Raw genomic sequence first — 14191 nt, forward strand, 5'->3', positions numbered from 1 at the left:
AAGCGGTTTATTTAGACAGGTCACTGTGTATGTTTTACACTGTTATAGTCAGACTACAGTGGTAGGCCTAAATGCATGTTTAATCAATCACCATTATAGTGGATGGCACAATAGGTGCTGCCGTCCCCTAGAAGCATTCAGTTCACATACCTTTGAGGACAGTTTGTACTATATAGAGGTACTTAAAGGCAAGTTAAAAATACCAACTAGGAGAATGCCAATTCGACCATATTTAAAGGGGAAGCACAGGCACTTTACTTCAGGTAATTAGGGTAAGGTGCACACAGTTATAATAAAGGCAGCAAAACAGATAGAGCAAAACTCTGGAGGACATTATACAAAAGATGGTGATTTCCTACAGGTAGAATGTACAAATGTTAAAGTGAAGAGTGTTGTACTCATACGAGCGCCTGTTGGTCATAAACCTGGCTCAAAATTTCGTAAGCCATTTAAATTGGTTAAATTCTTCAATGGGGCTATGAGAACCGAAGATGGCCGTATCTGGAGCCTGAATCTGATTTTGCTAGTAAAGAGAAGGAAAGAAATCCGCAGAACAAAAGAACTACCTGATGGCGCAGGTGATCAGCTTACCTCATGAACTGGCTTGCTGAGTGGCTTTTTAAGCAGCCTTTTCAGGATATTTTGTTTGGGTGTTGTGTTTGTTGTGTATATTCTCACAAAATTCTCTAGGTGAGCTGAATTTTGCTGTGCAAAAACAATAAAAGGATAAGCATTTTATTGTTTTTGGTAGGATAAGCTGACCAGCTCTTTCGGAATCTTCAATGCATATCTTATTGAAGAACTGTAACTTATGACCGGCCAAGTGAAAGTAGTCTCCGTCTCCTACTTCCGCAAACTCAAAATGCTCAAGAAGATCTTCAAATGGGTCCCCAACAACACTAACAGAACAATTACCCAACCCTCATCACCAGCAAATGGAATAGGGCAACGCACTCTATGGCAGAATAAACACTCAGCTTAACAGAAGAATTCAGATCGTAGAAAACTCGGCGGCCAGGCTCACCCTCAACCTCACACCCTGTGGACACATCACTAAACACTTCAAAGAGCTCCAATGACTCCCAATCTACAAACAAGCACTTTTCTAACTTCTTACGTAGACATACAAAGCTTTACACAACACTGGTATCATGTACCTCAACAATTGCATAAACCTCCAATAACCGGACTCCTATTTGCACACACTGTTGGTTGGATTGGGATGTGGAGAGAACTGTTCACTTGGGCCAGAGAAGATTAAAACATTACCTGATTAATGAGTCTTATGCTTACACGCTATCCTTTGGGGTCATTACTTTAACCAGTATTTGCCCTTTCTGGACCAGGCTATGAATGTTGGCTCGTACATGACTTTTACACCGTTTCAAGAATGTGTGTGCTTGTCAGCTGCCATATTGACTCACCAGCAGGCTGGCTGACTGAACATCTTCAGGATTATTTTATATGGCCTTATTCTTGGACCACTACCAAACTCTCTCAGAGGCTACTACGAAGTGGTATGGAGCGCTTTACAAAAATCTAAAGAAATAAAAAATATTGATTAAATAATCGGATAAATAAGGTATAGCTCTGTCCATCAGAACATCACTCTGAACCTTGTAGGTAGAGTTGTGAGTCAATCACAACTGCTAGCAGTTCACAAGCCACAACCTATAATGCCATCTCCTTTAAACCACTATACTTGTAGAACCACAACCTAGTCTAATAGTTATTTCCCACTCCATAAACTTGATTTTTTTTTACACTTCCCCAAAAATGATTTCGATCACTATGTTTTACTCATGTGCTTCATCATGTTGAATTCAGTTTTCTGTTTTGCAGGTTGTAAAGTACTTTGAGCGAAAGTGCGATAGTAAAGATAAAAAACAAGCAGTCAAAAAGTAACGCTTGTAGATTATGCCTTCAACTGAAGATGGAAAGGTACTCCTGAAATCAGTCACCTTGCTGTCCTCAGAATGAATCTAACAAACACCATGTGCTACGGGGGGAAATAGTCTTAGCGATTCATCAGTGCTGCAACATAAAGAACATCCAAAATTATTAAAAATCCATTTTATTTTAGAAAAGTGAACGTATTTCAAGCAAATAAAAACTTCGAAGACAACAGAGTACTACACAGTGTGCATACATTGGAGTTCAAAATTGTATTGAGAAAGAATAGTTTAAAAACATCAGGTCGTTTGCTTCCCAACCCAGCATCTGCATTTACATTTTTTATCGACCAGTAAGTATTGGCTCAGAAAGCTGGGTTATCTCAGCGGCATTTTTCTTTTCTGATGATAAAATGACCTGGATTACTGGCAGTAAATGTCCTGTGTGTTCTGGCAAGGGCCTGTTCTGTGCTTCTATCCCGGTTTCAGACTCACAAACAGCCTCCCCTGTGTCCCCAGTTCATTTCCTGTCTCCTTTAATTGTCCTAGGATTAGTGAGGCTGTGCTGTGAGCTTTCTCCTTGGTAAAACACCACATAGGTATTACTGCCATAGTAATACACAGGGTAACTCATTCCTCTAGATTAAAAATCCCTGCGAACCGCTTAGGCTAGCCTTGTCTCTACCTGTTGAATCCAGTAAAGATGCGGTCATCTAAAATGTGAACATGTCTCTTCCGCAGGGAAGGCGTGTGCTTTCAAGCCTACCTGCGTAGTACCGGGCAACAGTACTGCGCTTCGGGCTACTCTGAAACTTTTGGAGGCCACCTCGTGGATCAAAAGTATCCGATGTACTTGGTGGTCTGCTTAAAAGCGTGCATTAAAAATCTAAATTAAGACACTTCTCGCTCAGACATCTGGTGCAGATTTTTTCCAGTTACAAGGCTTGTTCGAAAAGATGCACTTCAGTTTCTCTCAATTTTGTTTTACATTGCATCCTATATTCGTCCCAAATCCCGAACTCCCTTTGTCTGAAAGATGAAATATATTTGTATAAAATAAAACCATTTCCCTTCCTTTAGTAAAAAAAGAAAATAGGCAATCAGAAATTGTTCTAACAGTTAAAACCCTTTTTTCTTGCTTTCTAAATTGGAAATTCGATCCGCGGCAGGCGCTCGGCTTCCTTCCATGCGAGCCTTGCCGCTGCAACTTGTATTGTTTTGGAAACGTTCTGAAGTAATTTCTTCCAAATTTTCCCCTGCAGCCACAAATTCCAGGAGACTCTCACATAAACAGGCGGCCTTCATTACAGGACTGAGCTTCTCGGTGGTGTGGGAATATAATCCTTCCTTGTCAGTTAAACCACATGCTTCAGGTTCCCTGTAAACAAAAGAGAAAAGCAGGAAAAACAGAATTACAACCGGACTTGTTTAATTTATCCAAGACCTCTTGATTATATAAATAAATAAATACATACACACATATGTATGTATATACATAAATATATATACACATATATATATATACATATATACATATATACATTTATATATACACATATATATACACATATATATATACACACACACACATATACATATATACATATATATATACATATATATATATATATATATATACATATATATACATATATATATATATATATATATATATATATATATATATATATATATATATATATATATATATATATAGTAATTGCATTCATATATCGCTTACTACCCCTGATGAGGCGTTGGAAGCGCTTTTTCGGCGAGTAGCACACTATCCCGGAAACCATAAAGGATTAGTGTTGAATTAGTATAGTGAAATATGAAAGTAATTTGAGAGGTGGATAGGTTAGTCAGTTATTTGGATTCAGAAGAATAGTATAAGTTCATATTCATCAGGAAAAAAAAACAAAGGTTAAAGTAATGTTATAGTAAGATGAAATTGTCAATGACGACATTAACGTTTTGAACTAAAATAAGCCACAGAAATTCACCAATTATAGTTAGCAGCTGTTGGCCCTGGCCCTTTCTACAGGATTATCCCCACACTTTTTACTTTCCTCCACCTAATTTTCTGACCTTTCTGTTGACGTTAGGACTATGGGCACTGCTAAACCGTGCTAAAGTGTCTCTCCTCTAAAACATGGCATTATTTATTTATTTATTTTGAACATTTATAGAGCGCACTGTTACCACATGGTGTCCTGGCGCTGGTTGACCACTCCCGAAACCATTACCGAAAAGCTAGCCTGCTTATTGCCTGAATAGCCAAGTTTTCAGTACCTTCCGAAAGGACATCAGATCTGGTATCTGTCTGATGTCTGCTGGCAGGGCGTTCCAGGCTTTTGCTGCTCCCAAGGAGAAACTTCTGCCTCCCCAGCGGGCTTTTTTAATTCTTGGGATCACTATAAGCCCTTGATTGGTTGATCTCAGTGACCTTACAGGTTTGTACCATTGGAAGTACTGGGACATACACTGCGGACCCAGCCCTTTCAAGGATGATTGGTTTAAACTTGTTTGGCCTATTTAATTTACCTTGTAAAGCGGTATCCCATATACCCAGGGCCTGCAAATGAAATGCTACTAGTGGGCCTGCAACACTGCATGTGCCACCCACTGATGTAACCTTTCAAACGTGTCTCAGGTCTGCCACTGCAGCACCTGCGTGCGACGTTTACTGTCACTTAGACATGGCATTTAAATTACTTGCCAATTCTTTATCCCCCATTTTATTACATACAGGTCACCCCTAAGGTAGGCCCGAGGTAGCTCTACGGGCATGGTGCTGTTTAAGTAAAAGTTATGACACTATATGCCTTTGGGGATCTGAACGCGAGGATCCCAGAGAGGTCTTCCAGCAAGACTCTATGGTGTATACTTGCTCTCTACCACCCGCAATTTGGAAAACATACCTGTGGGCAACTGTGCTGTGGGGCACTTGACCTTTGACTTCCCATTATGGGGCTGATTCTCTGCAGAGTCCCAATTACCCCAGGGGAGTTGTTACATTTTGGTAGCCTGTACATTATGCATTATAGATAGTAGGTGTACAGGGGCTCCTGTGGCCTCCATTGCATACCCACAATTGTTTCCAAAGGAGCTCATCGTTTTACCATAATTATCGTATAAGATGGTATAGGAGAGCAGGTGCTCTGCATCTTATGTGCCCATGGGGATTGGTGTGATTACAGGGGCTCTTTCCCCACAATTGCCCATAATAGCAAATGCATTCTAAGGAATATCTATGTAATGTTTTACCTACATCTAATGTGCTACCTTAAAGTTGCATACCTTGGGAAATACTTCTGCGTTATCTGCATTTGGGGGACCTAACTGGCAAAGTATTTATGATATTATGGTGAGATATGGTGATTAATGTGTTTTCTCTAAACAAATTGCTGAATTTCATGTCCTGATGTTAGGTAAGTCGTTTTAATTCTTGCATGGTCAGGATAATGAGTACTATTTCCGTAATTGCATAATATGCACAGTAATTATGATTCATGTCTTTTCGGCCTGCATTTATATATAATATACTATATATTTGTATATAACCAGTGTGGAGTCTTTTTTGTGGTGTATTCATTGTGTTGCACAAACTTTTTACACATTGCCTCTAATAATAAGCCTGCCTGCTCTGCGCCAAGCTACCAGAGGGTGAGCACAGTTTATCTTTGGTGTGTAACTGACTTTCCCTGACTGGAGTGGTGGGTTCTGCCTGGCTTAGGTGCATACCCTTGCACAACCAGAAACTCCATTTCTAACAGCAGCACAAACTGTAGCTTGCACCCCCGCTGTGCACTGTTTATGAGCTCACATATGACATCACTCATGACACGTATTATGTTATCACTGATGAGATCACTCATGACTTGATCCAAGCTTTGTTTTCCCGCATATTGGTCGGTAATTACTATGGCATTAGAGGTCTGACAGTAAGTGCAAAAAACGGAGAATATCACACATAATTACTGCCATCAGAGATATAACTACCTTAGGTGTAGAAAGCAAGCATTATGAACTACAATGACCCTAAATCATACACTTTACAGCTAACGTAGTTCACATTAACAATCGACCACGGATATATAGGAAACCCTAATTGAGTACGGCCTTCAATCGGTATACAACTGTTCACAGTTGCTAAAAGCCAAGTTCCTTAATATAGTGAATGTTAGTTCCAAATCAAATGACCTACTACAAAAAAGCCTCAAACCCCTGACACTCAGCAAACCTAAATTGAGAAATAAAGTTGATTTCAGCAAGAATTGGGTACTCTAAACAGTGCTTACTCTATGGAGAACGTTTACTCTATACCATAGTGTTTGCAAACGGTGAAACTTTTATGAGAAATAGAATATTAAAAAGGATCTATTAAGAACACTCTATGCAACAGTTGTCAAAAAAGGCACTATTTGCTAAAAATAACTAAGAGCTGAAGGTGCTATACATCGTACTACCATGCAACCTACCTTACAGCATACTGTGGTGAAAACTTAACAGATAGCCTATCTTCTCAAGCAAAACAAGCACATGTACATAGGTTAGTACTTGGTGCACACAATCTTCTATGTTATGTAGAAATTGTCATGGTGACACGATTCTGTCTAATAACTCAAGGCTGCTTACAAAAGTTAGTATCTACTAGATTCTTACTCCTGTTGAAAACGTTTTCTGCAGAACCAAAAAACCTGTGTGGAACATAATGAACACAAGTCAACTGTGACCTGCCCACATAGCTACTCTATCAGTTTGGGGATTACCTTCTGGTAGTTATCCCCGTACAAACCGCTCCTTCCGACCATCTGCTCGCTCCCGACCCAGGCCCACCTACTTGCTTGCACGAATGGACCGGGGAGCCCATCAACTACCTGCTGGGCGACTGCCGCGATGGCTGGGGTGCTGGCTGCTCTTCTTCACACTATGGCGAGCCCGCGGCCGGAGAGCACAGCGGGGCACGGCACTGCGGTGGCTGGGGTGCTGCTTGCCCTCTCGCTCTGCCCTGACGCCGGATCCTTGAAATCTGGCTTGCTGCCGAGGGACGTCCCCCATCTCGGCGAGCCTAGGACTGATCCCGACACCTCTTCCACAACACGACGAGCCAGCGACCGCGACTGCCTGTCCCTGCAGACCAGAGAGCACCGCGGTGACTGGGGTGCTGCCTGCCATTCTTGCTCAGCCTTTGCCGGAGCGTTAAAAGTTCTGTCTGGCACCCGAGGACCGCGGGACCTGCCTCCGGCTCTGAGGAGAGGCCGACGAGGAGGCGATCCTGGATGGGGCAGTAGCTGTGCGCTTCCGACAGACCCTGCCCCCGCCCTATAAATCCCTTACCTGGAACCTGGTGGAGCCCCGCTGGGAGCCTGTGTCTCGTGGCACCCCCCCAACGCCGCCAGCGCGTCCGATATCCTAACTAAGGTGGATGACTTAAAGTTTGTAAATCTCTTTAAACCGATTGCTGCTGGGGCTGCCTGGACTCAAAATGGCAGCGCCCGCCATTTCGTGAATCCCTAAATCTCTAAATCCTGCCTGGAGCCCAGTGGAGCGTATCTAGGCGGCCTACCCCCCACGAGCGCTTCCCCCCTGCCAGCGCTTTCCACAGTTTGGCTGTTTAGGGGTTTATGATGACACTAAAGCAAGTGTCTGATGGCTGCCTGGACCTAAAATGGCGGCGCCTCACCAGACGTCTGCTCTCCCGCATTACTGCTGCTGCACACTGGACTAGCGCTCTGTCTAATCCAAGGCATATGGGAATATGACTCACACCCCAGACTAATCAAACGATCCCAGCAACCGGCTTGCTGCCTGACCCCAAGACGGCAGCACTATGTGGACATTGCAATGGCCTCCCTATGCCTGACCTTAAAATGGCATAATCCACACACTGCCAACACACCAACAGCTTCCCAAGCCCAGCCAATTGCTGAAACCACAACTTGACCCCAAAGCCCCATAAACCCGCCTCCCCATTGCCTATGCTGCACTGTTCTGGAACAGGATCCCAGCACCCCCTGTGGTCCGGAGAGCTCCGACGTCTACTACCCCCGTCCGCATTATCACCACCCAGGACCAAGGCCTGCGACTGGACTAACCACTCAGCTCTCCACTGCAGCCCTACCCCACACATGGCCTTTTCTGAGCACCGTTAGCATGCATGGACATCTACCCTTACAATCAGGCAACAGGAAACTACATAACTGACCGGTTTCGATCCTATAGTTCCCACACTAGCCAACATGGCTGTGCCCAGCCTAAATGATACTGGGAATTTCCCTCTTACTCTGGTCTATCCTCCCAAACTCTCCAAAGCTGGCGCAAAGACCTTCAAGCATTCCACCCTGAAGAGTCACCCCGAGACATTAATCTCTGACCTACGTTACAGCACAGACAACGGCACAGTCATCAATGACCCAATCTTCTACTCCAGAAGAACCCCCTACTGGCGCAATACCTTTGTGCACCTCCTCAACGTACCTGCAACCAGCAACTTCCCTCACGGTACTAAGCTTACAATAGCACCCTCCGCAACCCTACGAGCTGACCTCACAATCACCCTCTACAAAAGCGGCATTGTCCTAATCCAAGCCTCATCCATGAACCTTAACAAATTTGCAAGCTTTTTCTCAAACTTCAGCAACCATGTGAGCCAGTCTAACAGAGTATCTACCACTTACCCCGTCGACCCTCCGACTAGCCCTACTAGCGCCCCTTGACACCCTCCAACCAGTCACCCTTTGGCTCCCAACACAGATCATCCTATCCCCCTTCGCACGGCTCCTGGCCGTACCAACAGAATAGTCATCCTTACACCTGACGACCATCTGACCAGCCCGACTAGCGCCCCCAGACACCCTCCAATCAGCCACCCTTCGGCTCCCAACACAGTTCATCCCATCCCCCCTTGCACGGCTCCTGACCGTACAAGAAGAACCATCATCCCTGCACCTCTGATCTCCTCCCCTTCAGCTCTCCACTCCAACTGCGAGCCTGATACACCTCCACCCACCTGCGACATAAATTGAACCTGCCCACCCAGCCCACAAACCACCTCTGTAAGAGTCTCTACCACCGCTCCTCCCAACATCACTAACTAATCGCCTAGCTCCGTCAACAGACCTCTCTCCAGACCTTTGGTCCACTCCCCGCCAGTCCAACACGCTGACCATGAGACAGGTCAGTCATCTTGTTAAACCTTGGTACAATTAACAGATTCTTATCTACAGAAGTGAGCTGTCTAGTTGGAACATAGCGATGAAGAATTGCCTTGATACCCTCAGAGCCTGCGCCATAGAAGGCATTATGAGTTAGGCAGAATGTTTTGAAGAGGATCCTTCAGTCCAAAATGAAGCCAGACTCTGCTGTTCCTGTTGTTGACCAGGCACAAACATCTTATCTTATTCATTCATGAGTGACCCCAGCTAAAGAATAACTGGGGATTTTGTAGCCCGATGCTGCCCCACATTACTTTACCTCAGTTCTGGTACAAATAAAATGGCTGTCAAAACACTTTTAATGTATGATCCACTATACATACTTGCAAAGTCTGAGGGTAGCACCTCTAGTCTTGACTCCAGTTCTTCCCGTTTTGGAGCCCCACCTCTCAAGTGTGTTATGCCACATTAGCACAAACATACCACAGAACAGCAACCGGTCACAATAATATTTATCTTCGGGCAATTTCATCAATTACGAATAAATTTACTGAGAAGTGACAAAATACAGATTAGTATAAAAAGTGGTTTGTCTATAAAGATTGTTCTTCTGTGTGGGTATCCTCTTTGATACACAAACGTAGACAACGGTCTACTGCAAGGGATATCTTAAAACACTCACACAATTTTACTTTAGATATTTTTTCAGCATTCCACTCGCAGTACTCACCACAATAACATGACATATTTTTGGAGAAGGCCACAATAAAATAGAAATGATTATAATGTTGACATAAAGAAAAATAGGGGGAGTTTCTGAAGCCTGTCTTACAGACATACACAGGATCAGAACAGCTGGTCAAGTAAAGAAGATCCAAGAATTGCGTGACTCAGTTTGAGTGACGTCCCCTAGTCACAGCTTGGTCCCAGGTAGGGTTGTAAGGTTCAAACAACAAAAGGTTCAATATCAATGGTCCAAGATTTTCTTTATTCTTCAATCTTGTTCAATGTAATATCATGGTTTATATCTTGCATTTTCAAAATAAAGTATTATGCATCCAGCTATGTGTCCAAGAACATATTCATATACAATGCATCTCGGCTATTCAAGCCTTCATCAGGGATATAGATTCTACAACCAAAATAGATAAATCATGCATGAGGGTACATAGAAACAATATATCTTATCAATAGTTAAAGCAAAAGCATAAGCATCATTGTTTCAAGCTATATATCTACAACCAATGGATAAGGATGTTCAGATAGTACCAGAGTGAAAGTGAAAAGCACAGGTGATGTTAAGTCACCACAGGTATATTCTGTTCGAGTATCATGGTGAAAAATAAACGATACGTCCCAAAAAAATATAATAATAAAGTGTGGCAGATAGTACCAGAGTGAAGGTGAAGAGCACGGGTGATGTGAAATCCCCACAGATCTATGTTATTCAATCGTAGTGGTAAGAAATAAACGGTAAGTTTAATTGCGATCACACGAAATAATAGCCAAGTGTGTGCCCAGATTGAAGAATGTGTGTTCTCGATAAAGATATAATTAAACGAGTGTTCGATCTCCCGTTCGGTGCGTGTACGGCAATTATTAAAAGGCGGTCTAACTCTCCTATGTGTTACGAGAAGGAGAACAACTTACATGCAGGAAAACTTCAATCCTCTCTACGAAACGCCGTTAATCCGAGGGTACCGGCAGCCTGAAAAGTCGCGTTATCTATTCTAGTTCAGACATCAAGGTAGGACTTAACCTAAAATCTCAATAGGTGATTCAAACCAGTTCCCAGCGACCTTCTTGTAATGGGGTCACAATGAAGATATATAATGTCAATAACTACGGGTTGTTCGCACACTAAATGTATATCAAAATGGAATTGCAACGAACTAGAATAACTAAGGGAATATCGGTGATATTCAAATTGAACGAGCGGAGATTACAGTATACGGTGAATAACGGCGGCCATCTTGAAACGGGCGATATCCCTCAGCTCTAATGCGATATCCCTAAAGTATAAAGATATATATACTAAGAACTACATGTATCCTTATAAATGTACCTATGGTTCAACTGTGAGATAATAATTAGTGTCTAATGAAAATAAAAAATAGAAAAATAATAAACAAAAAGGCAAATTAGTATAAGTTTTGAAATTGTCCAAAACAATGCGTTAACGGATCCTACCAAGGTATGTGGAATAAGTGTATGTATAAAAAGGTATGCATTGGTGTAGACATAATCAGGCGAAAAAAGATAATTAGCAAGCAGTCTATAAATTCATATAGATATTTCGGAAATCTATAAATAACAGCTGTATTCAGTCCGGTCATTCATTCCAACAGGCTTCAATGTATCCAGTTTGTAAATCCAGAAATGTTCACGTTGTAACAAATTCTTGTTGTTGTCCACACCTTCTCTTTTTGCTACAACTTCTAAGATGGTGTATCTGAGTTGACTTATGTTGTGTGATGCCTCATTGAAATGAGCTGCAATCCTCGATTTCATCAGTTTGTTACGGATATTAGATTTGTGTTCATTCAATCTTGTTTTTATCTTCCTCTCAGTTTTCCTTATATAGCCTTGACCGCAGGGACATTTCAGTAATTAAATGACATACATTGTATCACATGTGGCTGATACACGTAATTTGATTTTTATATCCTTTTTTTATATCTTTTACTTGGATGTGTTCTGGAATTTCCTCTGATGATACTATTGCAATGACTGCAATTATGGCAAGGTAATGTTCCATGAGATGTTTCTGTGGGGTTGTGTTCCTTGGGTTTTAGCAAGCTTCCCAAATTTTTGGCCCTTTGATAGGCGAACAGTGGCATTTCACTGAAGATGTTATTAAAATCAGTTTCTTGTGATAGTATCATCCAATGTTTTTTCAGGATCTTTTTGAACACTTTGCTTTTAGTAGAATTTTTTGACACCACCACTACTCTCGTGTTATCCTTCTTCACGGTTTTCGTTAGTAATTCTCTCCTGCTTTTTAATGTACAACGTGTTCAAGCATCTTTCAGAACCTCTGGTCGGTAACCTCTTTCTTTAAATCTGTTTTCCATTTCAGTTAATCTGATTTCTGCTTGTTCTGGTGATGAAACTATTCTTTTCACACATATCATTTGAGAATATGGGAGATGCTTCTTTAAGGACTCTTGGTGAAAACTGTTATGGTGAAGTAAATTATTTCGGTCTGTGGGTTTCCGGTGAATGTCTGTTTTAAATGAACTGCCCATTCTGTGAATTGCTACATCCAAAAAAGTAATCCTGTTTTCATGAATTTCAGATGTGAACTGGATTCTTTCATCTCTTGAGTTCAATTCTAAGATGGCATTTATGAGTGTTTCTTCTGATCCAGTCCATATTATAAACATGTCATCTATATATCTCAATATGAGTTTCGCCTGTAATATCCATAGTTCCTGAGTTAGGATATATTGTTCTTCAAATTGCTCCATGTAAAGATTCGCATACACAGGAGCTGCCGAATTGCCCATCGCAGTACCTGTCTGTTGTAGGTAGTATTGATTCTTCCATTTAAAATAACTGTTGAAGAGTGTGAAATGTAACAATTCCATTAAAAAGATTTTGAAATCCAAGTCTAAATCCGTATTCAGTAGTGCATGTTCAATCGCTTCTATTCCCTCGTGGTGAGGTATTGAAGGGTATAAGGATTTAAAAGCCATGCTGCAAAGAATGATGTGTTTGTCACTAGTTATTTGAATTTGCTCTAATATCTCTAAGAAGTGGGTCGTGTCCTTCACAAATGTCTTCATCCTCATCACACTAGGTTGTAGATGTTTATCTAGTAGTTGTCCTATTGGTTGATGAATGCTTCCTATAGTTGACACAATTGGTCGAAATGGCGGATTCTTAGGATCTTTGTGTATTTTAGGTAACATATGAATCACCGGGCTCTTAGGATGACTTGTGATTAAAAATCTCTTTGTTTTCTCATAGATGACTCCATTGTTGTATGCTTTGATAATGATTGTTTCAAGATGTTTTGAAAATTGCTCTGTCGGATTACCATCCAAGGGTAGGTACACGCTTGTATCCGTTACATGTCGTTCAACTTCTCTTTCATAATGTGAGGTGTTCATTATAACTATCGCACCTCCTTTATCCGCCTTTAGGCAAATGATATTTGGATTCCGAGCTATTTTCTATAGAGCCTCAGTTTGTTTTGAGTCAGGTTATGGGAACTTGCTTCTTTAGAGAAATTTAATTTGGATAATTCCATTCTTACCTAATTTTCAAAGGTGTCCAATGTTTTGTGAGACAATGGTGCCGTATAGGTACTGTGTGGTGATAGACCTAGAAGCTGGTCTTCTTTCATGTCACTTCTCTCTGTGACAATGTTAGTGAAAAAATGTCTTAAACTTAATTTCTTCATTAATTTATAAAAACTCATTTCCAGCTCCAATTTATCCGTCTCAGTTGTCGGGACAAAGGTCATCCCCTTTTGTAATGTTTCCATAAAGATCCTATCTAGATCATGGTCTGAGATGTTGATAACTAAGTTGTTTAATTCAAATTTTTCTTCGTTTTGTCCTTCTTCTCTGCGGCTACGCTCCGAGTATTCGCACGTCCTTTTCCTTTGCCTTTGCTTCTCCTGGGTCTTCTGTCTCCTGTTGGCCCATTTCTAAAAAAGAAGACTGTCCGCTTTTTTGATGTTCAGTTGTCTGTTACTGTCCGAAAGTTTTAGGTTGTTGCTCCAATCCCATGGATTGAGGTTGTCTGGGTCTACCAGTAGTTCTTGGTCTAGTTGATTGGTCACTATCCGTGGACCTTGTGTCAGTGCTTTGAGTATAAGGTTTTTGTTGTCTACGGCAGGCGTATGCCTCTACCCAGGTACACAACTCCCCAAGTTTATAATACATGGTGTCTCTGCGTAGTTTCCGAATTTTCCTATCGTTGATCTCTTGTGTGTGTTTGTTGAGTTGGATATTGATATCTTCCAGTATTTTTGTCCAATCTTCCGGTGGTGTATTTTTCGTTATTTCATTGGTTAGAGTCGTGATTTCCTTCTGTAGATCTTCTAAAATGTTCGATAACTCCTCGATTATCAGAAGGATGAGGTCTAACGAGCACTTGTTTAGGATTGCGAACCACTTTTCTTTAAAC

The 14191-nt window shown here is 41.6% G+C and overlaps 1 protein-coding gene across 2 annotated transcripts in view; it reads right to left on the bottom strand.

Annotated features, from left to right (window-relative positions):
• Window positions 1-2058: 2058 nt before the first annotated feature.
• The window catches only part of HDAC8 (histone deacetylase 8), a 673568-nt gene continuing 661435 nt past the window's right edge, over window positions 2059-14191 (bottom strand). For both annotated transcript variants that reach the window (XR_015300718.1, XM_086942007.1), the window contains exon 11: window positions 2059-3270. Coding sequence is in view for 1 of the 2 variants with exons in the window: in XM_086942007.1 (XP_086798133.1) it covers window positions 3248-3270 (23 nt within the window). In the remaining variant the exon portion in view is untranslated. The remainder of the gene's footprint in view (window positions 3271-14191) is intronic.

The sequence above is a fragment of the Lissotriton vulgaris genome, chromosome 10 (genome assembly GCF_964263255.1).
Source record: "Lissotriton vulgaris chromosome 10, aLisVul1.2, whole genome shotgun sequence".
Lineage (NCBI taxonomy): Eukaryota > Metazoa > Chordata > Amphibia > Caudata > Salamandridae > Lissotriton > Lissotriton vulgaris.